Raw genomic sequence first — 27,914 nt, 5'->3', positions numbered from 1 at the left:
AGACTTTGTCATCTCGGTACAACTTGCTTGGAAAAGGGGATATCTAGTACATTGATACTTGTAATACAGGCTGAAGTTTTGTAATGGAGAATTATGAAAACTTATTACATATTTTGTTACGCTCTAGATATTACAATCATCGTGATAGAAGAGGTACCAGCATGACTGTCTAAAGTGACAGTGATCCCCAATAGGATATGCCATTGTGTACCAACGTCAAAAGAAAATCTTGCATGCGTGGACAAACATTAATCTGAAGAGACTCAGTGCAAAGAGGAAGCTTTAGTTTGATTGGGATTTTAAGGTAGGTGCAATTAATGTTGTGCTTTATGATTATTATTTTTTTTATCTCCTAAACAAATTTCAAGGTTCACAATTTTCGTTTACCACTGTGACGTTACACTACCATAACTATTAAATGCTGAGGCATTAGGTGTTCTTTACACAATGTGCAGGTGGATCATTCTACAGCAGTGACTGCTCGACGACCGTTACTACATACAGCTATAAGAGACGAATTAATTTGGAGTTTTAATAAAGACTGTATATATACGGTATTGGCTTTATAGATTCTGGCTATATTGTGGATTTGGTAGTGACTGAGGAATACTCAGGCTGGAAGTGATATTTCGTATAGCCTCCCTAGGAAAGTTCACTCTTGTAATATGTATGTATTTATATATCTATCGCACCAGTGTTATACAAAATGTACCCATGCACGGATGCAGCGCCTACATCTATTCTAGGGGCTAAAGATGTATATAGAGAGTTGCTTTAATTAAGTAAGCCTAAATATAGTAACTCTTTCTGTATAGGCTATATATCAGCTTTTAATTCATCTTAGCAATACCTAAGCGTACACTCGTCAAATTTTAGCATAAAAATGGAGCTGGCTTTATATATTGCCCCGAGGGTGTATCTCTTTATCTGTAACCCCCCTCATACCCACCTTTATACATATCCACTTCAATTACGACACTTTTTAACAGTATATTTTGGTTCAAGACCAATTTAAGAGACCGTTATTGGTCCAATGATAGCTCCAAACACCCCCGCCATGCATTGCTTCTCTCATTGTTTAGGTGAAATCCATTTATTGTTCCTAAAACCATTCATTTTTTTGCTTCAAAAACCAACGGTGTCCATTCATAATATTGTTACAAATACGTACAGTGCTCCTTAATTATAGTATTCCAAAGACCATTAATCGTTTCATAAAATTTTATGCTGACTGTTCACATAACCATCCTTTGTTCCTTTAATTGTTATAAATAGCATCCATTGTTTCAAAGACAATGTAAAAGAACGTAATGTCAAATACACCAAGTAACTCTTCCGTGAGAGACCGGAAGAGAGAAAGGGAAAAGAAAACATGAGAAATTCTATGCTGTAAGTTGATGTAAATTGTAGCAAGCACATTAAAACATAATAAAATTTCATCAAGTAAGCCTATAAACCTGAGTTTATTCGAAATCTTTATACACCTCATATTTATAATTGTTTAAGCTTTGAACAAAAGAGACTTGATTAAGCTTATTTGTAATCATTACTTTTTGCTGAAACTCTCAGAAGCTGTTATGATGGCGTCATCTATTTGGTTCTTTTCTGTAACAATGGTCGCGGTGTCTCTGCACCTCTCTGCAGCCTGTCAATGCATCGGAAAAGAGGATTCTTTGGTTGAAAAATTCTGCAATTGCCATTTAGGTGAGTCATTCGATTTCCCATATTGATAACTAATAACTGATATTGATAGTTCACAAGATATAATTATCATTAGAAATAAGAGTCTTGAGCCTACATAAGATAATAGACAAAACTATTTAAAAATCTTAGGCCAGTGGTGGACTCCTTCGGATGGTAAGGTTACAAGAAGACAAGGCACATAACATATAAAAGCAATATGGAATATTAGGAAATGAAAAATAAAGCATATTTAACGTTATGTTACTAAATAGACACTACACACAACTGTGTTAAACCATAAGCAACTCAATCTTTCTTTCAAACTATTTACAATTTGATTACTTCGTTATGTCAAATGGCAATAAAATGTTATAAAAAAAAAAATTGTCAGAAGTGGGATTCGAACCCACGCCTTCATTTGAAGATCAGAAACCCCAGATTACCGACTGAATGTACAGTTAAGGAATTTACCTTGAGTCTGACGCCTTAGACCACTCGGCCATCCTGACAATGTGATAACATATTCATCTGGCATTTGTATAACTCGTTTATAAATGACAATTGAAAAGTTCGTTTCGACAAATGGCAATAAGATGTAATAAAAAAAAAATTGCCAGAAGTGGGATTCGAACCCACGCCTTCATTCGAAGATCAGAAACCCCAGATTACCGACCGAATGTACAGCTAAGGAATTTACCTTGAGTCTGACGCCTTAGACCACTCGGCCATCCTGACAACGTGATAAACTATTCCTCTAACATTTGTATAACTCGTTTATAAATGGCAAATTGAAAAGTTCGTTTCGACAAATGGCAATATAATGTCAAATTAAAGAACTTGTCAGAAGTGGGATTCGAACCCACGCCTTCATTCGAAGATCAGAAACCCCAGATTACCGACTGAATGTACAGCTAAGGAATTTACCTTGAGTCTGACGCCTTAGACCACTCGGCCATCCTGACAACGTGATAAACTATTCATTTAGCTTTTGTATCACTCGTTTATAAATGACAAATGGAAAACTTCGTTTCGACAAATGGCAATAAGATGTAATAAAAAAGAACTTGTCAGAAGTGGGATTCGAACCCACGCCTTCATTCGAAGATCAGAAACTCCAGATACTGAATGTACAGCTAAGGAATTTACCTTGAGTCTGACGCCTTAGACCACTCGGCCATCCTGACAATGTGATAAACTATTCCTCTAGCGTTTGTATCACTCGTTTATAAATGGCATATTGAAAACTTCGTTTCGACAAATGGCAATAAGATGTAATAAAAAAGAACTTGTCAGAAGTGGGATTCGAACCCACGCCTTCATTCGAAGATCAGAAACCCCAGATTACCGACTGAATGTACAGTTAAAGAATTTACCTTGAGTCTGACGCCTTAGACCACTCGGCCATCCTGACAACGTGAAAAACCATTCCTCTAGAATTTGTATCACTCGTTTATAAATGACAAATTGAAAAGTTCGTTTCGATAAATGGCAAAAAGATGTAAAAAAAAAAGATTGTCAGAAGTGGGATTCGAACCCACGCCTTCATTCGAAGATCAGAAACTCCAGATTACCGACTGAATGTACAGCTAAGGAATTTACCTTGAGTCTGACGCCTTAGACCACTCGGCTATCCTGACAACGTGATAAACTATTCCTGCAATTGTATCACTCGTTTATAAATGGCAAATTGAAAAGTTCGTTTCGACAAATGGCAATAAAATGTAAAATAAAAGAACTTGTCAGAAGTGGGATTCGAACCCACGCCTTCATTCGAAGATCAGAAACCCCAGATTACCGACTGAATGTACAGCTAAGGAATTTACCTTGAGTCTGACGCCTTAGACCACTCGGCCATCCTGACAATGTGATAAACTATTCCTCTAGCATTTGTATCACTCGTTTATAAATGACAAATGGAAAACTTCGTTTCGACAAATGGCAATATAATGTAAAATAAAAGAACTTGTCAGAAGTGGGATTCGAACCCACGCCTTCATTCGAAGATCAGAAACTCCAGATTACCGACTGAATGTACAGCTAAGGAATTTACCTTGAGTCTGACGCCTTAGACCACTCGGACATCCTGACAATGTGATAAACTATTCCTCTTGCATTTGTATGACTCGTTTATAAATGGCAAATTGAAAAGTTCCTTTCGACAAATGGCAATATAATGTAAAATAAAAGAACTTGTCAGAAGTGGGATTCGAACCCACGCCTTCATTCGAAGATCAGAAACCCCAGATTACCGACTGAATGTACAGCTAAGGAATTTACCTTGAGTCTGACGCCTTAGACCACTCGGCCATCCTGACAACGTGATAAACTATTCCTCTGGCATTTGTATCACTCGTTTATAAATGACAAATGGAAAACTTCGTTTCGACAAATGGCAATAAGATGTAATAAAAAAGAACTTGTCAGAAGTGGGATTCGAACCCACGCCTTCATTCGAAGATCAGAAACCCCAGATTACCGACTGAATGTACAGCTAAGGAATTTACCTTGAGTCTGACGCCTTAGACCACTCGGCCATCCTGACAATGTGATAAACTATTCCTCTAACATTTGTATCACTCGTTTATAAATGGCAAATTGAAAAGTTCGTTTCGACAAATGGCAATATAATGTAAAATAAAAGAACTTGTCAGAAGTGGGATTCGAACCCACGCCTTCATTCGAAGATCAGAAACCCCAGATTACCGACTGAATGTACAGCTAAGGAATTTACCTTGAGTCTGACGCCTTAGACCACTCGGCCATCCTGACAATGTGATAAACTATTCATCTAGCATTTGTATCACTCATTTATAAATGGCAAATTGAAAAGTTCGTTTCGACAAATGGCAATAAAATGTAAAATAAAAGAACTTGTCAGAAGTGAGATTCGAACCCACGCCTTCAATCGAAGATCAGAAACCCCAGATTACCGACTGAATGTACAGCTAAGGAATTTACCTTGAGTCTGACGCCTTAGACCACTCGGCCATCCTGACAATGTGATAAACTATTCCTCTATCATTTGTATCACTCGTTTATAATGGCAATTTGAAAAGTTCGTTTCGACAAATGGCAATAAAATGTAATAAAAAAAAGATTGTCAGAAGTGGGATTCGAACCCACGCCTTCATTCGAAGATCAGAAACCCCAGATTACCGACTGAATGTACAGCTAAGGAATTTACCTTGAGTCTGACGCCTTAGACCACTCGGCCATCCTGACAACGTGATAAACTATTCCTCTGGCATTTGTATCACTCGTTTATAAATGACAAATGGAAAACTTCGTTTCGACAAATGGCAATAAGATGTAATAAAAAAGAACTTGTCAGAAGTGGGATTCGAACCCACGCCTTCATTCGAAGATCAGAAACCCCAGATTACCGACTGAATGTACAGCTAAGGAATTTACCTTGAGTCTGACGCCTTAGACCACTCGGCCATCCTGACAATGTGATAAACTATTCCTCTAACATTTGTATCACTCGTTTATAAATGGCAAATTGAAAAGTTCGTTTCGACAAATGGCAATATAATGTAAAATAAAAGAACTTGTCAGAAGTGGGATTCGAACCCACGCCTTCATTCGAAGATCAGAAACCCCAGATTACCGACTGAATGTACAGCTAAGGAATTTACCTTGAGTCTGACGCCTTAGACCACTCGGCCATCCTGACAATGTGATAAACTATTCATCTAGCATTTGTATCACTCATTTATAAATGGCAAATTGAAAAGTTCGTTTCGACAAATGGCAATAAAATGTAAAATAAAAGAACTTGTCAGAAGTGAGATTCGAACCCACGCCTTCAATCGAAGATCAGAAACCCCAGATTACCGACTGAATGTACAGCTAAGGAATTTACCTTGAGTCTGACGCCTTAGACCACTCGGCCATCCTGACAATGTGATAAACTATTCCTCTATCATTTGTATCACTCGTTTATAATGGCAATTTGAAAAGTTCGTTTCGACAAATGGCAATAAAATGTAATAAAAAAAAGATTGTCAGAAGTGGGATTCGAACCCACGCCTTCATTCGAAGATCAGAAACCCCAGATTACCGACTGAATGTACAGCTAAGGAATTTACCTTGAGTCTGACGCCTTAGACCACTCGGCCATCCTGACAACGTGATAAACTATTCCTCTAGCATTTGTATTACTCGTTTATAAATGGCAAATTGAAAAGTTCCTTTCGACAAATGGCAATATAATGTAAAATAAAAGAACTTGTCAGAAGTGGGATTCGAACCCACGCCTTCATTCGAAGATCAGAAACCCCAGATTACCGACTGAATGTACAGCTAAGGAATTTACCTTGAGTCTAACGCCTTAGACCACTCGGCCATCCTGACAATGTGATAAACTATTCCTCTGGCATTTGTATCACTCGTTTATAAATGGCAAATTGAAAAGTTCGTTTCGACAAATGGCAATATAATGTAAAATAAAAGAACTTGTCAGAAGTGGGATTCGAACCCACGCCTTCATTCGAAGATCAGAAACCCCAGATTACCGACTGAATGTACAGCTAAGGAATTTACCTTGAGTCTGACGCCTTAGACCACTCGGCCATCCTGACAACGTGATAAACTATTCCTCTGGCATTTGTATCACTCGTTTATAAATGACAAATGGAAAACTTCGTTTCGACAAATGGCAATAAGATGTAATAAAAAAGAACTTGTCAGAAGTGGGATTCGAACCCACGCCTTCATTCGAAGATCAGAAACCCCAGATTACCGACTGAATGTACAGCTAAGGAATTTACCTTGAGTCTGACGCCTTAGACCACTCGGCCATCCTGACAATGTGATAAACAATTCCTCTAGCATTTGTATCACTCGTTTATAAATGGCAAATTGAAAAGTTCGTTTCGACAAATGGCAATAAAATGTAATAAAAAAAAGATTGTCAGAAGTGGGATTCGAACCCACGCCTTCATTCGAAGATCAGAAACCCCAGATTACCGACTGAATGTACAGCTAAGGAATTTACCTTGAGTGTAACGCCTTAGACCACTCGGCCATCCTGACAATGTGATAAACAATTCCTCTAGCATTTGTATCACTCGTTTATAAATGGCAAATTGAAAAGTTCGTTTCGACAAATGGCAATATAATGTAAAATAAAAGAACTTGTCAGAAGTGGGATTCGAACCCACGCCTTCATTCGAAGATCAGAAACTCCAGATTACCGACTGAATGTACAGCTAAGGAATTTACCTTGAGTCTGACGCCTTAGACCACTCGGCCATCCTGACAATTTGATAAACTATTCCTCTGGCATTTGTATCACTCGTTTATAAATGGCAAATTGAAAAGTTCCTTTCGACAAATGGCAATATAATGTAAAATAAAAGAACTTGTCAGAAGTGGGATTCGAACCCACGCCTTCATTCGAAGATCAGAAACCCCAGATTACCGACTGAATGTACAGCTAAGGAATTTACCTTGAGTCTGACGCCTTAGACCACTCGGCCATCCTGACAACGTGATAAACTATTCCTCTGGCATTTGTATCACTCGTTTATAAATGACAAATGGAAAACTTCGTTTCGACAAATGGCAATAAGATGTTATAAAAAAGAACTTGTCAGAAGTGGGATTCGAACCCACGCCTTCATTCGAAGATCAGAAACCCCAGATTACCGACTGAATGTACAGCTAAGGAATTTACCTTGAGTCTGACGCCTTAGACCACTCGGCCATCCTGACAATGTGATAAACTATTCCTCTAGCATTTGTATCACTCGTTTATAAATGGCAAATTGAAAAGTTCCTTTCGACAAATGGCAATATAATGTAAAATAAAAGAACTTGTCAGAAGTGGGATTCGAACCCACGCCTTCATTCGAAGATCAGAAACCCCAGATTACCGACTGAATGTACAGCTAAGGAATTTACCTTGAGTCTGACGCCTTAGACCACTCGGCCATCCTGACAATGTGATAAACTATTCATCTAGCATTTGTATCACTCATTTATAAATGGCAAATTGAAAAGTTCGTTTCGACAAATGGCAATAAAATGTAAAATAAAAGAACTTGTCAGAAGTGGGATTCGAACCCACGCCTTCAATCGAAGATCAGAAACCCCAGATTACCGACTGAATGTACAGCTAAGGAATTTACCTTGAGTCTGACGCCTTAGACCACTCGGCCATCCTGACAATGTGATAAACTATTCCTCTATCATTTGTATCACTCGTTTATAAATGGCAATTTGAAAAGTTCGTTTCGACAAATGGCAATAAAATGTAATAAAAAAAAGATTGTCAGAAGTGGGATTCGAACCCACGCCTTCATTCGAAGATCAGAAACCCCAGATTACCGACTGAATGTACAGCTAAGGAATTTACCTTGAGTCTGACGCCTTAGACCACTCGGCCATCCTGACAACGTGATAAACTATTCCTCTAGCATTTGTATTACTCGTTTATAAATGGCAAATTGAAAAGTTCGTTTCGACAAATGGCAATATAATGTAAAATAAAAGAACTTGTCAGAAGTGGGATTCGAACCCACGCCTTCATTCGAAGATCAGAAACCTCAGATTACCGACTGAATGTACAGCTAAGGAATTTACCTTGAGTCTAACGCCTTAGACCACTCGGCCATCCTGACAATGTGATAAACTATTCCTCTAGCATTTGTATCACTCGTTTATAAATGGCAAATTGAAAAGTTCCTTTCGACAAATGGCAATATAATGTAAAATAAAAGAACTTGTCAGAAGTGGGATTCGAACCCACGCCTTCATTCGAAGATCAGAAACCCCAGATTACCGACTGAATGTACAGCTAAGGAATTTACCTTGAGTCTGACGCCTTAGACCACTCGGCCATCCTGACAACGTGATAAAGTATTCCTCTGGCATTTGTATCACTCGTTTATAAATGACAAATGGAAAACTTCGTTTCGACAAATGGCAATAAGATGTAATAAAAAAGAACTTGTCAGAAGTGGGATTCGAACCCACGCCTTCATTCGAAGATCAGAAACCCCAGATTACCGACTGAATGTACAGCTAAGGAATTTACCTTGAGTCTGACGCCTTAGACCACTCGGCCATCCTGACAATGTGATAAACTATTCCTCTAGCATTTGTATCACTCGTTTATAAATGGCAAATTGAAAAGTTCGTTTCGACAAATGGCAATATAATGTAAAATAAAAGAACTTGTCAGAAGTGGGATTCGAACCCACGCCTTCATTCGAAGATCAGAAACCCCAGATTACCGACTGAATGTACAGCTAAGGAATTTACCTTGAGTCTGACGCCTTAGACCACTCGGCCATCCTGACAATGTGATAAACTATTCCTCTGGCATTTGTATCACTCGTTTATAAATGGCAATTTGAAAAGTTCGTTTCGACAAATGGCAATATAATGTAAAATAAAAGAACTTGTCAGAAGTGGGATTCGAACCCACGCCTTCATTCGAAGATCAGAAACCCCAGATTACCGACTGAATGTACAGCTAAGGAATTTACCTTGAGTCTGACGCCTTAGACCACTCGGCCATCCTGACAATGTGATAAACTATTCCTCTAGCATTTGTATCACTCGTTTATAAATGGCAAATTGAAAAGTTCGTTTCGACAAATGGCAATATAATGTAAAATAAAAGAACTTGTCAAAAGTGGGATTCGAACCCACGCCTTCATTCGAAGATCAGAAACCCCAGATTACCGACTGAATGTACAGCTAAGGAATTTACCTTGAGTCTGACGCCTTAGACCACTCGGCCATCCTGACAATGTGATAAACTATTCATCTAGCATTTGTATCACTCATTTATAAATGGCAAATTGAAAAGTTCGTTTCGACAAATGGCAATAAAATGTAATAAAAAAAAGATTGTCAGAAGTGGGATTCGAACCCACGCCTTCATTCGAAGATCAGAAACCCCAGATTACCGACTGAATGTACAGCTAAGGAATTTACCTTGAGTCTGACGCCTTAGACCACTCGGCCATCCTGACAACGTGATAAACTATTCCTCTAGCATTTGTATTACTCGTTTATAAATGGCAAACTGAAAAGTTCGTTTCGACAAATTGATTAATTGATTTATTTGTTTTATCTCGTGAATATATACAATGTGATAGGAAGTCCTCTAAAAAACCTTCAGATGGCTTAACAAAGTAGAGGACTCCCTGTAAAGAAAAGGAAAAAGTAAACTAAATATATAAGAAAATATGAACATGTTCAATTAATAAGATGCAACAATTTTTAGAATAAAGTTTCTTCTGAATGTTTTTGCAGAAGGTTTATTTGTAATATCGTCTGATAAAGAATTCCATGTTTTGATTGTACGTGCCCTCAGTGATAACATCCCCATTGTAGAATTATACCTGTTATAATTTGCATTGCCTGAAAATCTGGTATTGTAATGATGAATATCACTGTTACATATTAAGTAGTCATTAAAAGCATTTGGTAACAGTCCTTTCCATGCCTTATAAGCAAATGTAGCAAGGTTAACCCTAATAATGTCATCAGTTTTTAACAACTTAGAGCGCTTAAAAAGAGGATTTGTGTGGTCCCGTGGTTTGGCATGTGTTATATGGCGGACTGCTCTCTTCTGTGTAATACAAATGGGATTCAGATTGGTATATCTAGTACCAGACCATATGTTACAACATTACTAATATGTGGCTGGACTAATGTCTGATAGAGAATCTTTAAAATGTGCTGTGGCAGATAATGCTTAAGCTTAGCTAAAACACCGGTGTTTTTTGCAACTTTTTTTACAGACAGTTGTAATGTGGTCACACCATTTAAGTTCATGATCTATATATACGCCTAAAAATCTAGTACTATTGACTTGTAGCCGTTTACCACCAATAGTAATATCAGCATTCCATGTAAAATTTTTAGAAGTTTTAAAAACTATATGTTTTATCAATATTCAATGATAATTTGTTGCCAGCGAACCAGTCGCTGAACTTGTCTAATTCAGTTGATACTTCAATATGAAATAAAGTTCTCGATTGTGATACGAAGAAAATATTTGTGTCGTCAGCAAACAAAACAACTTTAACTTTATCAGAAACATTGGTTATGTCATTGACATATAGGATAAAAAGCAATGGACCAAGTATAGAGCCTTGTGGCACATCACACTGAATTCTCTCCGGTTGGGAATGAGCATTTTTGTAGGATGTATGGTAGCGGTTTGCTAAGTAACTGTCGATCCAATTTAGGGGGGTTCCTCTTATGCCGTAACGGTGTAATTTATTAAGCAGAATTGTGTGGTCCATTGTGTCAAAGACCTTTGAGAGGTCCAGGAAAACCCCGACACAGGTACTATTCTTGTCAAGATTACTATACAAATTAATTATATGCATAATTTTATTCAATTTATTGAATAAGTGACTCCAGAGAGGGTTGACTTTACAACAGTCGATAAATAGGTGAGTCATAGTTTCATTGGTAGCTTTACAAAAATGTGCATAAAGGCGAATCTAATATATTAAATTTGAATAAACTAACATTGGTATACAAAATATTGTGCATTATCTTGAAGTCAATGTCGGCATCATAAAAGCTTTTTGGAGGTTTGTAAATATTTTTCCATCTACTATTTAAACAAATGTCACCATACACCTTGCTCCAATGTAATTCACCGGTTGGTGTGCAGTCAAGCTTAGTGCGAAGTAGAAAAGTGGCTTGTTTGCAGGAAATATCACACGCATTGATAGTGTCGGCGCCGTTAACAAAAGTAATAATACACGCAACTTCCGGGTGTGAGGACACAACTTTGTCTGAATAATAAATATCGACTAGCCACTCTTCAGGTAAGGCATAAATAATAGTGTTGATGTAACCAGGGAGTTGTTATTCCATAACAACTCCCTGATGTAACCCTCGACGTCGTTCAAAGAAATCGGATTATCGGGGTTAGTTAAAGTGATGCACTCATGCACTGCTGCAGCCGGTAATTGAGCCGGGATAATCTCAGATCGCTTACTCTACTGATCCCACCTTCAATAAAGCAACGATTAAAAAGAGTTGTGCCATTAGCGTCACGAACTTGAGGGGATTATGGAACAAGGGTTGGAATAAAATATCCTCTCTAGTTAAAGGGTCACAGAAGTGGCCGTTGGTAATTTTATTCCAGGCGAACAACATTTCGCGATAAAAAGGCTGAATGGATGAAAGTGATTTGCTATTAGGAATGATCTGGAAAATACTCACATCAAGGTTCATGTTTTCGTAGTGATTCAAACAGTATAACATTAGTTTCTTAAGATTAATATTTAATGTACCATTTAACATTTTACTTATGAATTTAATTCTAATAGCATCACGAACAATTTCTATATCTCTTAAATTAAGACCTCCTTTCTCATGCGGTAACAATAGGGTGGAATATTTGATGGGGCTCTTCTTGCTGCGCCAAATAAAATCTAAAATACTTTCACGCATAGTCGTAATAACCCAGTCAGGGGTTGGAAGAACAGTGATGAGATAAACAAGTCTAGAAATAACGATAATCGATTTACCTCTGAAGGATAAGTCACGGCCCTTCCAGCGACGTAGTAATAAACTGCACTTATTCACTTTATCTTTCCAATTAACAGTTTCTGTCAACACTCTGTTGTACTCATGACAATTAATTTGGGAATTCCCAAAGATTAAAGCTCGGTTTTGTCCAGGTTGCACTTGGAACCAGATGCATATTGATAGAGTCCATGGGCGGGATTACGGGGGCAAGAGGGGGCATTTGCCCCCCCCCCCCACTTTTTCCCAGACCTTAGTTCACTTTTTTGTCGTTTTTGCAGACAAATGTGCACAACCCTAATCGAAATTATTCCCCCACAACAGCTCTATCAAATAGGCCTATTTGTTTCTGAATCTAAGTCGAAATTTGTGTTTAACATCGTAACAGGTAGCATGCAGAATAACTGGAGCTGGAGCTAGCACATGGTTCGCAGCACAGGTTACGAATCCTGGAGCTAACACACTAGCGATTCAATTCTGCATGTGATGAATCCGCTGCATGTGCTACAGTGCTAGCTTCAGGAATTGATTTTCAACGTTGCTGCTCTACTGAATGCGTTGAATAACTAAATCCAGAGAAACGATTTACGAAAGCCAGATTTGCATATTGGGTATATCAATAATTAAATTCAATACACTGACACATGACACCCCCCCCCCCCCGTGTCATTCAACAATATGCAATGGCAATGCCGATATAATTTCTCCTACTGCTCGAAATCCTGGAATGATGCATGCAAATCGAATAATGTAAATTACAAATTGGCAATAACACTAACACATTAAATCCATTGTTAGGTATACAGCACTCGGCAGTTTCGGTAGGGCCGATAAAATAATGTGTGGCTTTGAGTTCCGTTTTCGGATCTATTCTCGATGATGAATGAAACACGTACGTTTGGTTTTGCATAAAAGGTAATTTCTTGCACACGATTTCTTTCCTGAAAAACTGACGTATGTTGATTCAACTATTTATTATGCATTTCTATGTTGCCTGATAATCTGGCAATAGTTCAAACATAATTCTGGTACTGCCAGGTAATAATTTCATTTTCAAAATCTCAGCCAGTACTATGAAATGACCTGTAAATATTGCTCCATGTTGCACCTAGTCGCATTGTAAAATCCAAAAAGTCACCCGCCTCGACTTCAGTGGCGACGGAACCGGTGGACTTGAGGGGCTTATCCCCCATGATAAAAGTGGGGGGGGGGGTAAAGTTATGTTCAGCCCCCAATATTTGCCAAGTGCTCCAAGAAGTGGCGACCGCGGGGAGAATTTCGAAGTGGGTGCTGAACATATTCTTGATCGGTCCAATGCACAATATACTAATAATTTTAGGGGGAAAGAACTGTCTAGATGCGATTTATTGTTACCAGAGGTGTCATTTTTGCTGATCTAGGATTTCCTTTTTGCTTAAATTTCGACTGATGGTGGTGCACCGCCTAAATAGTGACGTATAAGCTTCAGTTGTACATCACCATATAAGTTCTTCTATACGTCCTCCCTAAATTTACACAAGTTCATTAATTGTTTAGATGCAATTTAAAGCCTATATGGGTGTTAATTTTACCATTGTAAGGGTACCTTTCATCGAAAATTTCGACGCTCCTTGCCAACCGATGATGGCTCTCCGCTTAGATAGTGACGTATAACAAAAGTTGTACATCACCATCTGACCATATGTTCTACTATCAATCCTCTTCAAATTTTGAAACGATAAATAATCTAGATACAATTGCAGACATGAAATCCATATTTCAAGGATGGGTACATGCAGCTTAGAGCACTCGGGAAGTGCTGTTTTCGGCCATCTGGAGGGTTTGTAAAGCCAAAAAATTTCTTGTTTCGCTCCGCGCCAACCGATGGTGGCGCTCCGCTCAGATAGTCTTGCTGGCAGGTTTGCCCCCCCCCCCACTTTCACAACTCAAATCCCGCCCCTGATAGAGTCGAAGCACTTTAAAAATAGAATAAATACTGGTAATGCTGGACACAAAGAAAATTGTGTCAACGGCATGCTGAAACAATTTCACCTCAATGTCACTAAATTTTATACCTGAAATAAGTGGACAATTGGTAATCTCTTGCATGTAATGGCTCGGCGCTTAGAACGTATAGGATTGCTGATAATGGGCAACCCTGACGGACTCCTCTCTGAATAGGAAAATCTTTAGAAATGAAGCAATTGTGCTTAATGCAACTATAAATGTTGTAATATAAAATCTTTACCCAGATACGAAAATTAGGGCCGAAACCCATTTTTTCAGAACGTCATCAATAAAGGTGTGATCAACCCTATCAAATGCTTTATATTGGTCGATTTTGAGCGCCAAGCCATTTAAATTATTTCATTCACATAGCTAATAATATTCTGCATAATTAAAACATTCTCAGCAATATCACGACCTGGAATGCAACAAGTTTGATCATTTGAAACTATATTATAGATGACTTTCTAAACTCTATTTGCTAATGACTTGCTAATGATTTTATAGTCAGTATTTAATAAACAAATCGGTCTCTTATTATTAAGGCAACTAAGATAATTTTTCTTAGGAATTAAAGTTAAAACTCCAGTTCTCATAGAAGAACAAAGTTCATTATTCTGAAAAATTTCGATAACAAGTTTTGCGAAAGTGTCAGTGAATTTTCGCCAAAATACTTTGAAGAATTGTACAGTCAGGCCATCGCCTTAGTCTGACGCCTTAGACCACTCGGCCATCCAGACAACGTGATAAACTATTCCTCTAGCATTTGTATCACTCGTTTATAAATGGCAATTTGAAAAGTTCGTTTCGACAAATGGCAACAAAATGTAAAATAAAAGAACTTGTCAGAAGTGGGATTCGAACCCACGCCTTCATTCGAAGATCAGAAACTCCAGATTACCGACTGAATGTACAGCTAAGGAATTTACCTTGAGTCTGACGCCTTAGACCACTCGGCCATCCAGACAATGTGATAAACTATTCCTCTAGCATTTGTATCACTCGTTTATAAATGGCAAATTGATAAATTCGTTTCGACAAATGGCAATAAAATGTAAAATAAAAGAACTTGTCAGAAGTGGGATTCGAACCCACGCCTTCATTCGAAGATCAGAAACCCCAGATTACCGACTGAATGTACAGCTAAGGAATTTACCTTGAGTCTGACGCCTTAGACCACTCGGCCATCCTGACAATGTGATAAAGTATTCCTCTAGCATTTGTATCACTCGTTTATAAATGGCAAATTGATAAATTCGTTTCGACAAATGGCAATAAAATGTAAAATAAAAGAACTTGTCAGAAGTGGGATTCAAACCCACGCCTTCATTCGAAGATCAGAAACCCCAGATTACCGACTGAATGTACAGCTAAGGAATTTACCTTGAGTCTGACGCCTTAGACCACTCGGCCATCCTGACAATGTGATAAACTATTCCTCTAGCATTTGTATCACTCGTTTATAAATGGCAAATTGAAAAGTTCCTTTCGACAAATGGCAATAAAATGTAACATGAAAGGACTTGTCAGAAGTGGGATTCGAACCCACGCCTTCATTCGAAGATCAGAAACCCCAGATTACCGACTGAATGTACAGCTAAGGAATTTACCTTGAGTCTGACGCCTTAGACCACTCGGCCATCCTGACAATGTGATAAACTATTCCTCTGGCATTTGTATCACTCGTTTATAAATGGCAAATTGATAAATTCGTTTCGACAAATGGCAATAAAATGTAATAAAAAAAAGATTGTCAGAAGTGGGATTCGAACCCACGCCTTCATTCGAAGATCAGAAACCCCAGATTACCGACTGAATGTACAGCTAAGGAATTTACCTTGAGTCTGACGCCTTAGACCACTCGGCCATTCTGACAATGTGATAAACTATTCCTCTAGCATTTGTATCACTCGTTTATAAATGGCAAATTGAAAAGTTCGTTTCGACAAATGGCAATATAATGTAAAATAAAAGAACTTGTCAAAAGTGGGATTCGAACCCACGCCTTCATTCGAAGATCAGAAACCCCAGATTACCGACTGAATGTACAGTTAAGGAATTTACCTTGAGTCTGACGCCTTAGACCACTCGGCCATCCCGACAATGTGATAAAGTATTCCTCTAGCATTTGTATCACTCGTTTATAAATGGCAAATTGATAAATTCGTTTCGACAAATGGCAATAAAATGTAAAATAAAAGAACTTGTCAGAAGTGGGATTCGAACCCACGCCTTCATTCGAAGATCAGAAACCCCAGATTACCGACTGAATGTACAGCTAAGGAATTTACCTTGAGTCTGACGCCTTAGACCACTCGGCCATCCAGACAACGTGATAAACTATTCCTCTAGCATTTGTATCACTCGTTTATAAATGGCAAATTGATAAATTCGTTTCGACAAATGGCAATAAAATGTAAAATAAAAGAACTTGTCAGAAGTGGGATTCGAACCCACGCCTTCATTCGAAGATCAGAAACCCCAGATTACCGACTGAATGTACAGCTAAGGAATTTACCTTGAGTCTGACGCCTTAGACCACTCGGCCATTCTGACAACGTGATAAACTATTCCTCTTGCATTTGTATCACTTGTTTATAAATGGCAAATTGAAAAGTTCGTTTCGACAAATGGCAATAAAATGAAAATAAAAGGACTTGTCAGAAGTGGGATTCGAACCCACGCCTTCATTGGAAGATCAGAAACCCCAGATTACCGACTGAATGTACAGCTAAGGAATTTACCTTGAGTCTGACGCCTTAGACCACTCGGCCATCCTGACAATGTGATAAACTATTCCTCTGGCATTTGTATCACTCGTTTATAAATGGCAAATTGAAAAGTTCGTTTCGACAAATGGCAATAAAATGTAAAATAAAAGAACTTGTCAGAAGTGGGATTCGAACCCACGCCTTCATTCGAAGATCAGAAACCCCAGATTACCGACTGAATGTACAGCTAAGGAATTTACCTTGAGTCTGACGCCTTAGACCACTCGGCCATCCTGACAATGTGATAAACTATTCCTCTAGCATTTGTATCACTCGTTTATAAATGGCAAATTGATAAATTCGTTTCGACAAATGGCAATAAAATGTAAAAGAAAAGAACTTGTCAGAAGTGGGATTCGAACCCACGCCTTCATTTGAAGATCAGAAACCCCAGATTACCGACTGAATGTACAGCTAAGGAATTTACCTTGAGTCTGACGCCTTAGACCACTCAGCCATCCTGACAACGTGATAAAGTATTCCTCTGGCATTTGTATCACTCGTTTATAAATGGCAAATTGTAAAGTTCGTTTCGACAAATGGCAATAAAATGTAAAAGAAAAGAACTTGTCAGAAGTGGGATTCGAACCCACGCCTTCATTGGAAGATCAGAAACCCCAGATTACCGACTGAATGTACAGCTAAGGAATTTACCTTGAGTCTGACGCCTTAGACCACTCAGCCATCCTGACAACGTGATAAAGTATTCCTCTGGCATTTGTATCACTCGTTTATAAATGGCAAATTGTAAAGTTCGTTTCGACAAATGGCAATAAAATGTTAAATAAAAGAACTTGTCAGAAGTGGGATTCGAACCCACGCCTTCATTCGAAGATCAGAAACCCCAGATTACCGACTGAATGTACAGCTAAGGAATTTACCTTGAGTCTGACGCCTTAGACCACTCGGCCATCCTGACAACGTGATAAACTATTCATTTAGCTTTTGTATCACTCGTTTATAAATGGCAAATTGATAAGTTTGTTTCGACAAATGGCATTAAATATTAATAAAACAAAGATTGTCAAAAGTGGGATTCGAACCCACGCCTTCATTTGAAGATCAGAAACCCCAGATTACCGGCTGAATGTTCGGATATGGAAATTTCCTTGAGTCAGACGCCTTTTGTCTTTCTCTTGTACTGAAAGGTGAACTCACTGGCTCACCCAATCTCAAATCTATTTACTGTGGCATTTTCATCACTCTGTTCTCTTTCTAGTTTCTCGTTAGTTTTAATGGTTCAAAACAGAATCATCAGATATAAGAACTCAATTTCGATTGTATATCGTTCACTCACTAACGACAATTTGAAACCTGTAAATGGGTCGTATAGTTTGTGTCAAATTATGACTATGAATATATGTAAAACTAAGAAATAACTGATTCCTGAAATATGATCGGCTAAGTACAATCTGCCGCCCTGAAATAATCAAAGGGATATCATGTTCACAAAGAGATTATTTATTATGGTACGGGAATGTTCCCATCCGTTGACTCCTTTTAAACTTGCATTTTCTATTTGCTACGTACAAAATGAATGAAATAAAATCATGTTTTTCTTTTCATTTCAGAATAGCGCCTCTACTTAATTCTTCCATTAAAGTTTACGTTATTTCTGTGTGCTAGGTCTGTTGATTGTTATATGCTACTTATATATTTCATTTTTTTATTTTATTTTTTTTATTTAGCGTTTAAGGGTAAGATCATTTCCAGAGAGGAGGTTCCACTCGTTGACAATCGTTTGGTTGTACAACTATTATTAAATAATAAGAATTTGCCGGACATGAAAATTTTGACCCCACCGCCAAATCCGAGTGATTTTGAGGTCCACTACTCGGTGAAAGTGGAACATATCTTCAAAGACAAGAACAAAATACTCAAGAAACTGGAGAAAATTAATCTGATAACAAACAAGAGTCCAGAATATTGCGGAGAGCCTGACCTTATTGAAGATGAGACATATCTATTAGAACGTGAGTAAAGCATCTCGTGTTGTAACGGGAAGAAAAAAAGCATATTGCCGGTTCAGGTTAAAAGAGGTACGGCGGAGGGGATTTGGAGGAGATTTGGGAGTTGGTCGGTCGTTTTCTTTGTACGATGGTGCCTGTCCAAAGGGTCGACAAGAGATCTGATATACGTTTCGCATATCACCATTCGAATACATGTCAAAAGTCTGAATTAGGGTTATGTTCGGGACCGTGCTCAATTGGAACATGCCGTATATGCGTGTTCAGATTTATTTCACGGTTCAACACTCACTGTTTAGAAATTCGGGTTATTTACTAGCTGTATGACAGTGGATTTCGAAGTTTTGCCAGTAGATAAAGGCATTTGTATATTGCTGCCAGAAGCCATAAGAAACATAGACCCATGATAAATCGGTTAACAATGGTCCGTCCAAAACTCAGCGTGATTTCCATACCTATATAACATAAGCCTTGTGTTACACTGCTTACTATCAGCAAGTCTTATTGAGATGCTCTCATAGGCCTTGGTAGAAACAGATGTGTGTTGTAATTAAGGAAAATATCGATGAGAATAAAAACCGTAAGCACTTGTGGCTGACTTGAAATTTCCCATAAAGGTGTTCCTTCTAGTAAGCATCTCAACAGAACGTCTTTTAATGTTACAACCAAACAAACAAAGAAACAAACATAAAAAAGAAGAATAAAAGAGAACGAGTTCGGTAAAAGAGGGCGATCCTTTATCCCAAATTAACTTGTAAAGCATTTCTTCTCAACCGGGGTCCATGTAGACCCCTCTAATGGGGGTGGGGTATTAGAGGGGCAGGGGCAATAGCCTTCTTCTTATATAGTTGAGTGCGTGCGCGCTGTTACAGATATTCTAACCAAGAAATGTGGTAGCCTTGACGTAATACATTTTGGCGATTTATTTCTCAAATTAACCAAGCTGAATCCTTGTAATTAAGGCCCTTGTTTAAGAGCATCAAGCTCAATGGTCCCATTAATCATTGAACTGAACACTCGTACGCTTTACTGTTATTATTCCATAACCAAGGATTACAGATGACAATGAACATTTTGCTTAGTGTACTGTAGAGTGAATCGTAACAGATATCATGAACATTGATTGAATCGGCAACGTTCGCCATTACAGTATGTGCAAAAAGTGGTATAAACAAAATAGATCGTACGTTTCTGTAGAAATATTTGGAGTAGGGGAAATGAGAAAACAGTTTCTCACCCAGTTTGTGAATCTTATAGAGAAAAGATTGAGAAGAATGGTGGTAAAGAATCATGCTCGTTTGGATGACTATAAATATATATGACATGCAGCAGCGTTTGATCAAATTTACAATCCTTTGTTGGGAATATATTTATATAGGAACAACTTTAATGACGTAGTATAGATGTTTGGGCATATAAATTGAAGAAATACTTCAAAGTTATTCCTGTAAATTAATGATCACAAACATAAGTCTGTTTGTTGTATTCAGGTCATTACAAATCAAGTATACCTGAGTCCTTTCATTGGTTTGCTTTTTACAGAAGGCTAATGCTCATTGATAAATCCCCTCCCCCACCTTCCTGGTAGCATGCCCACTTAAGATTCCCGTGGGCATTTTACCTGGGTGAAGTTGACAAGAATATTTGGGCTCGCATTCCGCCATGTGGGAAGGTTAGGTGGGTAGTTTGGAACGGTGGGCTCCGATATAATGATCTAAACATTTTCATACCTAAACCAACATAGAATTCAATTGCACCCTTTTTGATTCGTTGTTAGCTCTTCAAGGACACACTTATGCTAATATGTTGATACCTTATTTTGTAAACAGTGAAAGTACCGCCAGCCAGTATACATGCTAGTTTGGGTGGCGCTATATCATTTTTTTTTTTCGATTATAAATGTTTGTCACTTGAAATTAAATTATGTGACTTTTTACAAATTTCTCTTATCGTCTTTATCTTCTTCACAGTGTCCAGCGAAACTGGCAATATTAATTTCTGTGACGGATTTCACATATTCGACAGAATCCCACATTTTGTCGGGAGACGCCTGAAAGAGAGTATACTATGTCAAAATAGTACTATTGTTCCATTAGAATGAAGGGCGGCAGCAATAGCCATTCAGGTTGCTAAACATATATACTAGAAAATGCTATATATGGAATAATGGCAAAAACTATTAAATACACTTTCACATTCGCGTTCTTACCGTAGAATTTTGTTTTCATCAATCAGTAAAGTAAGTAAGTAAGTTAGCCAACGTAATATCCCTTATGCGCTTTCGTATGTTAAGTTATTGCTACATTCATTCGCAAAAAGGTCATTCCAGTCTACATATAACCTCCTTTAATTATCAAGTTCATGAGAGTCAATGCAAAGAAATATGAAGCTGGAAAAAAGTGAGCTCATATTAGCATAACGACACTTAATTCTCTATGAGTTTAGCATGAATGAACACAGCTCTAACTACCATAAAGTCGCAAATTTGAAAGACATGGCGTCAAATTGCAGGTAGTAAATACCTTTACCAACAGCAAGGTATGGATTAAATAAAAACACGAGCTAAAAATAGAGATTTGCAATATACTATGCCATCAGTTCGTAAAGGAAAAAGGCCGGTATGAATGTTGCGCATGGTTTTAATATCATTTTATCATTTTTGATACATTGATTTGCATGACTTTCTTGTAGTGTCTTCTTATCTGTTTGACTAAGTCTTGCCATATTTTGTGTTATAGATTTATTATTCGTATAATTTAAAATTCTGCGATATTTCGAGCACTGGTTTTGTAATTTATTATTTCAATCGTTACGGTACTTTGCACAGTATTTGAATGTACTGATTTGTAAATATGTTTAGATATCTTTCAAATAACGGTTAATTAATATCAGCCTATACATTTTCCTTAATTGAAAATTGAAGATTTTTGTATCATATGACTTTCTGTTAACAAAATTCTTTCGGAAGCTCATTACAACATTAAATTTGATAATATCTTCGGGTAACACGTAAGCAGTATTCCACCGTAATCAGTCTGACGTCCTTAGAGGCGAGATAATTCATGACCTGTCACAAAATGGCGCGACGAAAGAGCTGTTTTAGTGTACGAAAATGAAACAGACCTCGCTATACATGAGGGGAATTACTCTGATAAGTCATTGTAAGGGTTTCTAAGATTCCCTTTTCACATTTTGTTTTGGCCAGATTTTTTATTCCATTGGACTGTTTAACACGGTTGGGTAAATACGATACTCATCTGGCCCAGTACAGACTACTGTCCCTCTCACCCCGCCCCGCCCCGCCCCGCCCCTCCCCACACCCCCGCCCCCCGCCCCCATCTGAGCCATCATCATGTGTACAAAATCTTCACAAGTTACAGGACATGAATATTGAAACCCTCCTTAAATTGATCATGGCGTTCCTAATATTGTCGGTGCTCCTCCAAACTCGCCGCTGTGGGCCTGAACCTTAAAAATAAAAAATTCGATAATCGTAATTATTCCCTTTTTTCACATTTTATGTGTAATTAGTATCTTAACTTTTGTGAACTTGTACACTATTTTGGCAAATAAAGCCAAACGAACTGAGAAATCCTTCGATGCTCTAATAATTAACTTTATTAAATTTAATGACCTGATTCAGTGTATTGCTACAGATTGGTTTCTCTCGAATACAGGTAATTTCTGTACAGAAGAGAATAAAAAGTACTAGAAATCAAATCAGCTTAATAAAGTATTTTACTTGTAATCCATATAGTGCCAGCCCCCTCCCCGCCTCACTGAGGAGCCTATGTCATCCTTAATGTAGTATTAATTAAGGCTTGAGCGTATTTTCAGTTGTATTACATTGAAACTGGAATAGGTATGGAAACTTTAGTAAGCACTAACTTTTAAATAAAATAAAACTGTTAGCAAACTGCTTATCCACTATAGAGAGCCTGTGTAGGAGAATGTGTAGAAGTAAGTTGACTTGACGTTTCGATCCTAGCAGGATCTTCTGCAGAGGCTAACATTTTTAGCCTCTTTAGAAGATCCTGCTAGGATCGAAACGTCAGGCCAACTTACTATTACACAAGCACTAACTTGATATCTGCTGTTTGCTTTACAAATTCGAATAATTGAAATGAGACTGAAATAAATAACTTTTATCTGTTTTTTGGCAATGCCCCACAATCTTTTCATTTCGAAAGACTCACAGTTTTAAGTTCATTACACACTGAAGGCTTCGGTTCTCTATTTGCCTTCAGTTTATGGAAGATCTTGGATTTTCATCCCTATAGATATCGCTAGATATTGCTAGATATCCATACAGTTCAGTGTCTTTGGGATTTTTCGGGTCTGATCTTGGGAAATTGCAAAATTGGGAGTGGTCACACTCCATGTAGGTCAGTACACGACCTCTACACTTCACTAAAACGCAACCCGATCACTTGTTATCGATGAAGTGGTGTGTTGCCGGATTTTGTCAAAGTCTGGGTACTACGGGCGAAGGTAATTAAATAAGATTCGTAACTCATCGGGAAGCGATTAGAGGGGTGGGCGTAGAGTTGTGGGGCGCGCGTTTTCATGCAGATGGGAACAATCTCAAGAAGTGATGGGTGCGTCCACCCCCCCCCCCCCCCGGCAATGATACGCCCTTGGATCCACTACATTATATTCAAAGGAAATGTGCTCAATTCTCAAATCGCATGCGGAATTTAATTTTTAGATTTATTGTATGAGTTACGGTACTATAGGTTTGGGGTAACAATTAGCATTGAAGTCGGGGTGTATAACATTTTATCTCTAGATGACAGTGTTGCATCGAAGGACCTCCGTCTAGTGCAGTTCGCATATATGCGTCATGTTCCCCAACGACTCGGTCTAGTTCAAGACCAGCCACAGTTGGTGTCATGGCACAATTGTGCAATTGTTTGAGGAGTCCATACACACACACGCGTCATTATAGTATATATATATATATATATATATCATTACGATTTTCATTTATATATATATATATATATATATATATTAGTGAGAGAGGAAAAATGGAAATGTCAAAAATGGAGTTGTCGGTGTAAGGGGTATGCTGAGGCGCACGCCACTTCCGAAATCCTCGATCGGTCACTGGCTACCCTGCGTATATAATAGGAATCAGCGCTGTAATTATGTCACTGTTCCTTTTTCTCTTCCCGGTATCTTGGCGTTTTTCTTCTGCTCCCTCCTTTTCTCCTTTTCTCCTTTTCTCCCTTTCTCCCTTTCTTTCCCTTCCTCCCTCTCCTCCCTCCTCTTCCCCCCCCCCTCTTTTTCCCTTTTTCTTTTCTTTTTTCTCCCTCCTCTTTTTCTTACCCGGGGGGCGCGCGCCCCTAACGCCCCCCTGGATACGCGCCTGGTCCTATCCAGTCCTTGGTATTTTGCAAATTAAGACCCACAAAACTGCTAGTTCCACCGTTGGTAGTATCTTTGGACGATTTGGGTATTAGAGAAACCTATCATTTGTTTTACCAAAACCAGGACGAATAACCATGCATGGCTACCAAGGTTCGACCCACCATGTTACTTTCACCAAAAAGACCCGACGGTCAGGGAGTTTCACATTTTTGTTCAACCACTTACCATTTTCCAAATAGGATATATAAAAAAGATGAGTCCGGATTCCTAAGTTCATCACGATACTTAAAAATCCAGTCAGACAGTTCTATTCAGCTGCAGAGTAGTTTAGTGTTCATAACAAAATTCAAAGAAGGCAATATTTCTTCTACCTCCGAGAAACTTTTACCCAGACTCCAGACTGCGACTATAGTATGGTTGTAAATGTATTTACAACGGACAGGAACATTCAGAATTGTCACTGTTACTTTTGAAGAAGAAAAAAATGTGCTGGACGTATTTGTAGTTATTGTGTACATGTCCAAAAAGCAAAAGACTACCGCACTCTGCAGTACTCTGAAAAGCCTCGTGAAATGATATTAAACTGGAATTATTTAGACAGAGCGCTACACGGTCACTTTAACGTGGGGAGGAACTTATAACGGGTTTATTTCAATATTACTACTGGACCTGTTTTCTTCTACATGAAGTCTAATGAAGAAAATAGTTTATGACATCCCCGGATAAAATACTTTGGGCAAGGATTTTACTTCATTCTAAACTGATATACGACCGTCCAGTGTAAAACAAAATGGAGGGTCACCGGTTTAGAAGTGTTTTTGTTGTCATTATTCTTCCTCTATCCTTCTTACGTCCACTAGTCAATGGGTGTCATAAACCACACTGATTTCGTTTCCGATTTTGAGATTGACTTTGTATAGAGTTTAGAACTACTTATGATATTCTCCCCTCCCACATCCACCCTACGTATATAGTAATTAGGCCCTATCATGCATATGCATGACCTAATGACGTAACGATGCATGTGTAAAGGCCCGGTCACACTACAGCGATATTTTATCGGAATACGGTCCGATATTTCCGATTTTAGGCCGAAGAGTGAGGTTTGTGGTAGTGAATGTAATGAATGTAGTGGAATATTCGAATACCTACTCCAAATCTGAGGGGTTCTGGAACGGACTACATTCTGAAGTGACGTCACATCAAAAAACGATAAAAATCGGAAGAGAAATCGGAAAGCTATCCGATAAAAGGAAACGGAGTCAATATCAAAAGTTAGGAGAAGGCTATTCCACATCGGAATGGCTCAACAGATAGCAAATCAGGTCCTTTATCACTGTGGCTAGAAGACCCGAACGAAAAACAGGCTGTTTCGATTCCTCCGGGAAAATCGGATAGTATTCCGATAAAAAATCGGTATAGTGTGACCGGGCCTTAGTAGTAGTAGTAAGTTGAGTCTCGTCTATTCGACATGCTCAGTGATTAACCTCCGCCACGTTTTACGATCTTGCGCAAGGTTTATTGCTTCCTCGAAGCCAGTGGCGTAGCTAGGATTTTTTGAGTGGGGGGGGGCCATGGGGGGGCTGTTCTTTCTAGTGGGGGGGCCGGAGGTTACTATCTAAGCGGAGCGCCACCATGGTTGGCGCGAAGCGTACAGAGAAAATTTGAGATTTTCAGCACCCCCCAGATCGCAGGAGATGGCACCTGTGAGGCAAAATAGCAACCAAAAAAGATGTGCAACTTTGGTGACAGAAATGCAAAAAAAGTTTTTTCTCTTTCATGCTGACTGGCCTTGCCAACTCAACCAGACTTTTAACTTGAGGGAAGTTGGCATCATTTGCAGGAATTTCAGAATTCCCAATATTTTATATCTCTACCAGTAGTGGAAAATCCTGTTTCGACAGTTTCGTGGCCATAAAAAATTTGTTTTGTGGAATATTCAATGACATATATTCATTTGACTCGAGGCAATATATGAATACCTGCATGGGCGGCGATCTGTTTCAAATATTAAGGGGGGGGGGACATCTGCTTGGATGCTGTGATTAACCTCCGCCACGTTTTACGATCTTGCGCAAGGTTTATTGCTTCCTCGAAGCCAGTGGCGTAGCTAGGATTTTTTGAGTGGGGGGGCCATGGGGGGCTGTTCTTTCTAGTGGGGGGGCCGGAGGTTACTATCTAAGCGGAGCGCCACCATGGTTGGCGCGGAGCGTACAGAGAAAATTTGAGATTTTCAGCACCCCCCAGATCGCAGGAGATGGCACCTGTGAGGCAAAATAGCAACCAAAAAAGATGTGCAACTTTGGTGACAGAAATGCAAAAAAAGTTTTTTCTCTTTCATGCTGACTGGCCTTGCCAACTCAACCAGACTTTTAACTTGAGGGAAGTTGGCATCATTTGCAGGAATTTCAGAATTCCCAATATTTTATATCTCTACCAGTAGTGGAAAATCCTGTTTCGACAGTTTCGTGGGCATAAAAAATTTGTTGAATATTCAATGACATATATTCATTTGACTCGAGGCAATATATGAATACCTGCATGGGCGGCGATCTGTTTCAAATATTAAGGGGGGGGGACATCTGCTTGGATGCAGGCGAATTACTGTCAAAGCGGAGCGCCACCATTGGTTGGCGCGCAGCGTACAAGAAAATTTCTGGTTTTGATAGCCCCCCAGATGACCGGAAATGGCACTTCTCGGGCTTGAAAATGACCAACCAGATGTACACTTTTGCCTGAGAACCAAGTTTTTCCTAATAGTTTTTTTTTTTTCATTCATAACCTTTTGTTAAGATTGTCACCAGTCACACATCATGTTCGACCTCATTGCATTTGTAGGTAATTCTACGTAACGCCCCACAATACCCGTCAGCCCCACTTGTCAAGGTTTTAAGCCCATTATTTGTTCAGAATTTGAATAATAAATTCACTTCAAAACATACCCATAATGTTGCACTAAATTTCATCTATGGACAACCAATATAGAAACCCCCCCCCCCTCAACCACTAACAGACCGGTCAAAATTGTACGAGTGTAGGGGGAAGTATACTATGATGAAGAATGTTGGTCAAGGAATTTTCGAAATTTCAGACACAGTTAAATTATTGGTGTACAAATATTAAAACCTCTTATAACGGCTACTATAAAACTTCGATATCATAGAAAATACCAAAAAAATATGCTCGAGGGGGGGCGGTCTCCACCCCTTCACCCCCCCCCCTCCCTTGGCTACGCACCTGCGGTTAGAAATCTTGTAGGAAACAGGCCAAATGGAAACCCAGTGAACCCATATCGATGTGGATCCTATGTATGATTGTACGTACTTACACTCATACACAAGATGCAAACCAAATTTCATTACGGATGCGGTCCGTCTAGCTATTCATTTCGAGAGAAAAAAAGTAAAAACTACTTTCGGTCATATATAGTAACAAATTGTGACACGGTTAGACAGGCGCTTTGCGAGGAATTTGCCAAGGGAGGGGCAAAGCTTGTACCCAGACTTTCTAAGTGTAGCGCCACCATGAGTTGGCGCGAAGCGCAAAAGAAAATTTTGGCCGAAAATGCCTCCCAGATCGCTGGAAATGGCACTTCCCAGGCCTTGTAAGTTGCATCTAAGCA

At 38.8% G+C, this 27,914-nt stretch overlaps 1 protein-coding gene and 47 non-coding genes across 51 annotated transcripts; 1 reads left to right on the top strand and 47 right to left on the bottom strand.

The window, feature by feature from the left end:
• Nucleotides 1–149: 149 nt before the first annotated feature.
• Nucleotides 150–23,404, top strand: LOC139961745 (uncharacterized). Of its 4 annotated transcripts, none has more exons than XM_071961186.1 (4): nt 150–304; nt 1,570–1,704; nt 18,641–18,925; nt 20,890–23,403. In XM_071961186.1, the coding sequence occupies exons 2-4, from the start codon at nt 1,578–1,580 to the stop codon at nt 21,018–21,020; spliced, it is 543 nt and encodes a 180-aa protein (XP_071817287.1). In that variant the 5' UTR covers nt 150–304; nt 1,570–1,577; the 3' UTR covers nt 21,021–23,403. The 4 variants fall into 4 exon arrangements, with proteins under 4 accessions (XP_071817287.1, XP_071817286.1, XP_071817288.1 ...); XM_071961185.1 differs by lacking the exon at nt 150–304 and adding an exon at nt 403–554 and having other exon boundaries at nt 20,890–23,401; XM_071961187.1 differs by lacking the exon at nt 150–304 and adding an exon at nt 431–667 and having other exon boundaries at nt 20,890–23,404.
• Trnal-caa (transfer RNA leucine (anticodon CAA)) lies at nt 2,069–2,192 on the bottom strand. The gene is made up of 2 exons: nt 2,155–2,192; nt 2,069–2,114 (listed from the first exon to the last, which is right to left on the bottom strand). It is a non-coding gene; the product is annotated as a tRNA-Leu (tRNA).
• Trnal-caa (transfer RNA leucine (anticodon CAA)) lies at nt 2,295–2,418 on the bottom strand. Its single transcript has 2 exons — nt 2,381–2,418; nt 2,295–2,340 (listed from the first exon to the last, which is right to left on the bottom strand). It is a non-coding gene; the product is annotated as a tRNA-Leu (tRNA).
• Nucleotides 2,522–2,645, bottom strand: Trnal-caa (transfer RNA leucine (anticodon CAA)). The gene is made up of 2 exons: nt 2,608–2,645; nt 2,522–2,567 (listed from the first exon to the last, which is right to left on the bottom strand). It is a non-coding gene; the product is annotated as a tRNA-Leu (tRNA).
• Trnal-caa (transfer RNA leucine (anticodon CAA)) lies at nt 2,749–2,867 on the bottom strand. Its single transcript has 2 exons — nt 2,830–2,867; nt 2,749–2,794 (listed from the first exon to the last, which is right to left on the bottom strand). It is a non-coding gene; the product is annotated as a tRNA-Leu (tRNA).
• On the bottom strand, nt 2,971–3,094 carry Trnal-caa (transfer RNA leucine (anticodon CAA)). The gene is made up of 2 exons: nt 3,057–3,094; nt 2,971–3,016 (listed from the first exon to the last, which is right to left on the bottom strand). It is a non-coding gene; the product is annotated as a tRNA-Leu (tRNA).
• Nucleotides 3,197–3,320, bottom strand: Trnal-caa (transfer RNA leucine (anticodon CAA)). Its single transcript has 2 exons — nt 3,283–3,320; nt 3,197–3,242 (listed from the first exon to the last, which is right to left on the bottom strand). It is a non-coding gene; the product is annotated as a tRNA-Leu (tRNA).
• Nucleotides 3,421–3,544, bottom strand: Trnal-caa (transfer RNA leucine (anticodon CAA)). Its single transcript has 2 exons — nt 3,507–3,544; nt 3,421–3,466 (listed from the first exon to the last, which is right to left on the bottom strand). It is a non-coding gene; the product is annotated as a tRNA-Leu (tRNA).
• Nucleotides 3,648–3,771, bottom strand: Trnal-caa (transfer RNA leucine (anticodon CAA)). The gene is made up of 2 exons: nt 3,734–3,771; nt 3,648–3,693 (listed from the first exon to the last, which is right to left on the bottom strand). It is a non-coding gene; the product is annotated as a tRNA-Leu (tRNA).
• Nucleotides 3,875–3,998, bottom strand: Trnal-caa (transfer RNA leucine (anticodon CAA)). The gene is made up of 2 exons: nt 3,961–3,998; nt 3,875–3,920 (listed from the first exon to the last, which is right to left on the bottom strand). It is a non-coding gene; the product is annotated as a tRNA-Leu (tRNA).
• On the bottom strand, nt 4,102–4,225 carry Trnal-caa (transfer RNA leucine (anticodon CAA)). Its single transcript has 2 exons — nt 4,188–4,225; nt 4,102–4,147 (listed from the first exon to the last, which is right to left on the bottom strand). It is a non-coding gene; the product is annotated as a tRNA-Leu (tRNA).
• Trnal-caa (transfer RNA leucine (anticodon CAA)) lies at nt 4,329–4,452 on the bottom strand. Its single transcript has 2 exons — nt 4,415–4,452; nt 4,329–4,374 (listed from the first exon to the last, which is right to left on the bottom strand). It is a non-coding gene; the product is annotated as a tRNA-Leu (tRNA).
• On the bottom strand, nt 4,556–4,679 carry Trnal-caa (transfer RNA leucine (anticodon CAA)). Its single transcript has 2 exons — nt 4,642–4,679; nt 4,556–4,601 (listed from the first exon to the last, which is right to left on the bottom strand). It is a non-coding gene; the product is annotated as a tRNA-Leu (tRNA).
• Nucleotides 4,782–4,905, bottom strand: Trnal-caa (transfer RNA leucine (anticodon CAA)). The gene is made up of 2 exons: nt 4,868–4,905; nt 4,782–4,827 (listed from the first exon to the last, which is right to left on the bottom strand). It is a non-coding gene; the product is annotated as a tRNA-Leu (tRNA).
• On the bottom strand, nt 5,009–5,132 carry Trnal-caa (transfer RNA leucine (anticodon CAA)). Its single transcript has 2 exons — nt 5,095–5,132; nt 5,009–5,054 (listed from the first exon to the last, which is right to left on the bottom strand). It is a non-coding gene; the product is annotated as a tRNA-Leu (tRNA).
• Trnal-caa (transfer RNA leucine (anticodon CAA)) lies at nt 5,236–5,359 on the bottom strand. Its single transcript has 2 exons — nt 5,322–5,359; nt 5,236–5,281 (listed from the first exon to the last, which is right to left on the bottom strand). It is a non-coding gene; the product is annotated as a tRNA-Leu (tRNA).
• On the bottom strand, nt 5,463–5,586 carry Trnal-caa (transfer RNA leucine (anticodon CAA)). The gene is made up of 2 exons: nt 5,549–5,586; nt 5,463–5,508 (listed from the first exon to the last, which is right to left on the bottom strand). It is a non-coding gene; the product is annotated as a tRNA-Leu (tRNA).
• On the bottom strand, nt 5,689–5,812 carry Trnal-caa (transfer RNA leucine (anticodon CAA)). Its single transcript has 2 exons — nt 5,775–5,812; nt 5,689–5,734 (listed from the first exon to the last, which is right to left on the bottom strand). It is a non-coding gene; the product is annotated as a tRNA-Leu (tRNA).
• On the bottom strand, nt 5,916–6,039 carry Trnal-caa (transfer RNA leucine (anticodon CAA)). Its single transcript has 2 exons — nt 6,002–6,039; nt 5,916–5,961 (listed from the first exon to the last, which is right to left on the bottom strand). It is a non-coding gene; the product is annotated as a tRNA-Leu (tRNA).
• Trnal-caa (transfer RNA leucine (anticodon CAA)) lies at nt 6,143–6,266 on the bottom strand. The gene is made up of 2 exons: nt 6,229–6,266; nt 6,143–6,188 (listed from the first exon to the last, which is right to left on the bottom strand). It is a non-coding gene; the product is annotated as a tRNA-Leu (tRNA).
• Trnal-caa (transfer RNA leucine (anticodon CAA)) lies at nt 6,370–6,493 on the bottom strand. The gene is made up of 2 exons: nt 6,456–6,493; nt 6,370–6,415 (listed from the first exon to the last, which is right to left on the bottom strand). It is a non-coding gene; the product is annotated as a tRNA-Leu (tRNA).
• On the bottom strand, nt 6,597–6,720 carry Trnal-caa (transfer RNA leucine (anticodon CAA)). Its single transcript has 2 exons — nt 6,683–6,720; nt 6,597–6,642 (listed from the first exon to the last, which is right to left on the bottom strand). It is a non-coding gene; the product is annotated as a tRNA-Leu (tRNA).
• On the bottom strand, nt 6,824–6,947 carry Trnal-caa (transfer RNA leucine (anticodon CAA)). Its single transcript has 2 exons — nt 6,910–6,947; nt 6,824–6,869 (listed from the first exon to the last, which is right to left on the bottom strand). It is a non-coding gene; the product is annotated as a tRNA-Leu (tRNA).
• Trnal-caa (transfer RNA leucine (anticodon CAA)) lies at nt 7,051–7,174 on the bottom strand. The gene is made up of 2 exons: nt 7,137–7,174; nt 7,051–7,096 (listed from the first exon to the last, which is right to left on the bottom strand). It is a non-coding gene; the product is annotated as a tRNA-Leu (tRNA).
• Nucleotides 7,278–7,401, bottom strand: Trnal-caa (transfer RNA leucine (anticodon CAA)). The gene is made up of 2 exons: nt 7,364–7,401; nt 7,278–7,323 (listed from the first exon to the last, which is right to left on the bottom strand). It is a non-coding gene; the product is annotated as a tRNA-Leu (tRNA).
• Trnal-caa (transfer RNA leucine (anticodon CAA)) lies at nt 7,505–7,628 on the bottom strand. Its single transcript has 2 exons — nt 7,591–7,628; nt 7,505–7,550 (listed from the first exon to the last, which is right to left on the bottom strand). It is a non-coding gene; the product is annotated as a tRNA-Leu (tRNA).
• Trnal-caa (transfer RNA leucine (anticodon CAA)) lies at nt 7,732–7,855 on the bottom strand. The gene is made up of 2 exons: nt 7,818–7,855; nt 7,732–7,777 (listed from the first exon to the last, which is right to left on the bottom strand). It is a non-coding gene; the product is annotated as a tRNA-Leu (tRNA).
• Trnal-caa (transfer RNA leucine (anticodon CAA)) lies at nt 7,959–8,082 on the bottom strand. The gene is made up of 2 exons: nt 8,045–8,082; nt 7,959–8,004 (listed from the first exon to the last, which is right to left on the bottom strand). It is a non-coding gene; the product is annotated as a tRNA-Leu (tRNA).
• On the bottom strand, nt 8,186–8,309 carry Trnal-caa (transfer RNA leucine (anticodon CAA)). The gene is made up of 2 exons: nt 8,272–8,309; nt 8,186–8,231 (listed from the first exon to the last, which is right to left on the bottom strand). It is a non-coding gene; the product is annotated as a tRNA-Leu (tRNA).
• On the bottom strand, nt 8,413–8,536 carry Trnal-caa (transfer RNA leucine (anticodon CAA)). The gene is made up of 2 exons: nt 8,499–8,536; nt 8,413–8,458 (listed from the first exon to the last, which is right to left on the bottom strand). It is a non-coding gene; the product is annotated as a tRNA-Leu (tRNA).
• On the bottom strand, nt 8,640–8,763 carry Trnal-caa (transfer RNA leucine (anticodon CAA)). The gene is made up of 2 exons: nt 8,726–8,763; nt 8,640–8,685 (listed from the first exon to the last, which is right to left on the bottom strand). It is a non-coding gene; the product is annotated as a tRNA-Leu (tRNA).
• Trnal-caa (transfer RNA leucine (anticodon CAA)) lies at nt 8,867–8,990 on the bottom strand. Its single transcript has 2 exons — nt 8,953–8,990; nt 8,867–8,912 (listed from the first exon to the last, which is right to left on the bottom strand). It is a non-coding gene; the product is annotated as a tRNA-Leu (tRNA).
• Trnal-caa (transfer RNA leucine (anticodon CAA)) lies at nt 9,094–9,217 on the bottom strand. Its single transcript has 2 exons — nt 9,180–9,217; nt 9,094–9,139 (listed from the first exon to the last, which is right to left on the bottom strand). It is a non-coding gene; the product is annotated as a tRNA-Leu (tRNA).
• Nucleotides 9,321–9,444, bottom strand: Trnal-caa (transfer RNA leucine (anticodon CAA)). Its single transcript has 2 exons — nt 9,407–9,444; nt 9,321–9,366 (listed from the first exon to the last, which is right to left on the bottom strand). It is a non-coding gene; the product is annotated as a tRNA-Leu (tRNA).
• Nucleotides 9,548–9,671, bottom strand: Trnal-caa (transfer RNA leucine (anticodon CAA)). Its single transcript has 2 exons — nt 9,634–9,671; nt 9,548–9,593 (listed from the first exon to the last, which is right to left on the bottom strand). It is a non-coding gene; the product is annotated as a tRNA-Leu (tRNA).
• On the bottom strand, nt 15,025–15,148 carry Trnal-caa (transfer RNA leucine (anticodon CAA)). Its single transcript has 2 exons — nt 15,111–15,148; nt 15,025–15,070 (listed from the first exon to the last, which is right to left on the bottom strand). It is a non-coding gene; the product is annotated as a tRNA-Leu (tRNA).
• On the bottom strand, nt 15,252–15,375 carry Trnal-caa (transfer RNA leucine (anticodon CAA)). The gene is made up of 2 exons: nt 15,338–15,375; nt 15,252–15,297 (listed from the first exon to the last, which is right to left on the bottom strand). It is a non-coding gene; the product is annotated as a tRNA-Leu (tRNA).
• On the bottom strand, nt 15,479–15,602 carry Trnal-caa (transfer RNA leucine (anticodon CAA)). Its single transcript has 2 exons — nt 15,565–15,602; nt 15,479–15,524 (listed from the first exon to the last, which is right to left on the bottom strand). It is a non-coding gene; the product is annotated as a tRNA-Leu (tRNA).
• Trnal-caa (transfer RNA leucine (anticodon CAA)) lies at nt 15,706–15,829 on the bottom strand. The gene is made up of 2 exons: nt 15,792–15,829; nt 15,706–15,751 (listed from the first exon to the last, which is right to left on the bottom strand). It is a non-coding gene; the product is annotated as a tRNA-Leu (tRNA).
• On the bottom strand, nt 15,933–16,056 carry Trnal-caa (transfer RNA leucine (anticodon CAA)). The gene is made up of 2 exons: nt 16,019–16,056; nt 15,933–15,978 (listed from the first exon to the last, which is right to left on the bottom strand). It is a non-coding gene; the product is annotated as a tRNA-Leu (tRNA).
• Nucleotides 16,160–16,283, bottom strand: Trnal-caa (transfer RNA leucine (anticodon CAA)). The gene is made up of 2 exons: nt 16,246–16,283; nt 16,160–16,205 (listed from the first exon to the last, which is right to left on the bottom strand). It is a non-coding gene; the product is annotated as a tRNA-Leu (tRNA).
• On the bottom strand, nt 16,387–16,510 carry Trnal-caa (transfer RNA leucine (anticodon CAA)). The gene is made up of 2 exons: nt 16,473–16,510; nt 16,387–16,432 (listed from the first exon to the last, which is right to left on the bottom strand). It is a non-coding gene; the product is annotated as a tRNA-Leu (tRNA).
• Trnal-caa (transfer RNA leucine (anticodon CAA)) lies at nt 16,614–16,737 on the bottom strand. Its single transcript has 2 exons — nt 16,700–16,737; nt 16,614–16,659 (listed from the first exon to the last, which is right to left on the bottom strand). It is a non-coding gene; the product is annotated as a tRNA-Leu (tRNA).
• Trnal-caa (transfer RNA leucine (anticodon CAA)) lies at nt 16,840–16,963 on the bottom strand. The gene is made up of 2 exons: nt 16,926–16,963; nt 16,840–16,885 (listed from the first exon to the last, which is right to left on the bottom strand). It is a non-coding gene; the product is annotated as a tRNA-Leu (tRNA).
• On the bottom strand, nt 17,067–17,190 carry Trnal-caa (transfer RNA leucine (anticodon CAA)). Its single transcript has 2 exons — nt 17,153–17,190; nt 17,067–17,112 (listed from the first exon to the last, which is right to left on the bottom strand). It is a non-coding gene; the product is annotated as a tRNA-Leu (tRNA).
• Trnal-caa (transfer RNA leucine (anticodon CAA)) lies at nt 17,294–17,417 on the bottom strand. Its single transcript has 2 exons — nt 17,380–17,417; nt 17,294–17,339 (listed from the first exon to the last, which is right to left on the bottom strand). It is a non-coding gene; the product is annotated as a tRNA-Leu (tRNA).
• Trnal-caa (transfer RNA leucine (anticodon CAA)) lies at nt 17,521–17,644 on the bottom strand. The gene is made up of 2 exons: nt 17,607–17,644; nt 17,521–17,566 (listed from the first exon to the last, which is right to left on the bottom strand). It is a non-coding gene; the product is annotated as a tRNA-Leu (tRNA).
• On the bottom strand, nt 17,748–17,871 carry Trnal-caa (transfer RNA leucine (anticodon CAA)). The gene is made up of 2 exons: nt 17,834–17,871; nt 17,748–17,793 (listed from the first exon to the last, which is right to left on the bottom strand). It is a non-coding gene; the product is annotated as a tRNA-Leu (tRNA).
• Nucleotides 23,405–27,914: the final 4,510 nt, after the last annotated feature.

Source organism: Apostichopus japonicus, chromosome 20 (assembly GCF_037975245.1).
Source record: "Apostichopus japonicus isolate 1M-3 chromosome 20, ASM3797524v1, whole genome shotgun sequence".
Taxonomy (NCBI): Eukaryota; Metazoa; Echinodermata; class Holothuroidea; order Aspidochirotida; family Stichopodidae; genus Apostichopus; species Apostichopus japonicus.
This window is presented reverse-complemented; position numbering and strand designations above follow the sequence as displayed.

Excerpts from the sequence above, each read along its gene's own strand:
- LOC139961745 (XM_071961187.1), top strand. The coding sequence starts at position 1,578 with ATGATGGCGTCATCTATTTGGTTCTTTTCTGTAACAATGGTCGCGGTG. Across the intron at positions 1,705-18,640 it reads ATTCTGCAATTGCCATTTAG|CGTTTAAGGGTAAGATCATT; the intron begins GTGAGTCATTCG and ends TTTTTTATTTAG. Across the intron at positions 18,926-20,889 it reads TGAGACATATCTATTAGAAC|TGTCCAGCGAAACTGGCAAT; the intron begins GTGAGTAAAGCA and ends TCTTCTTCACAG.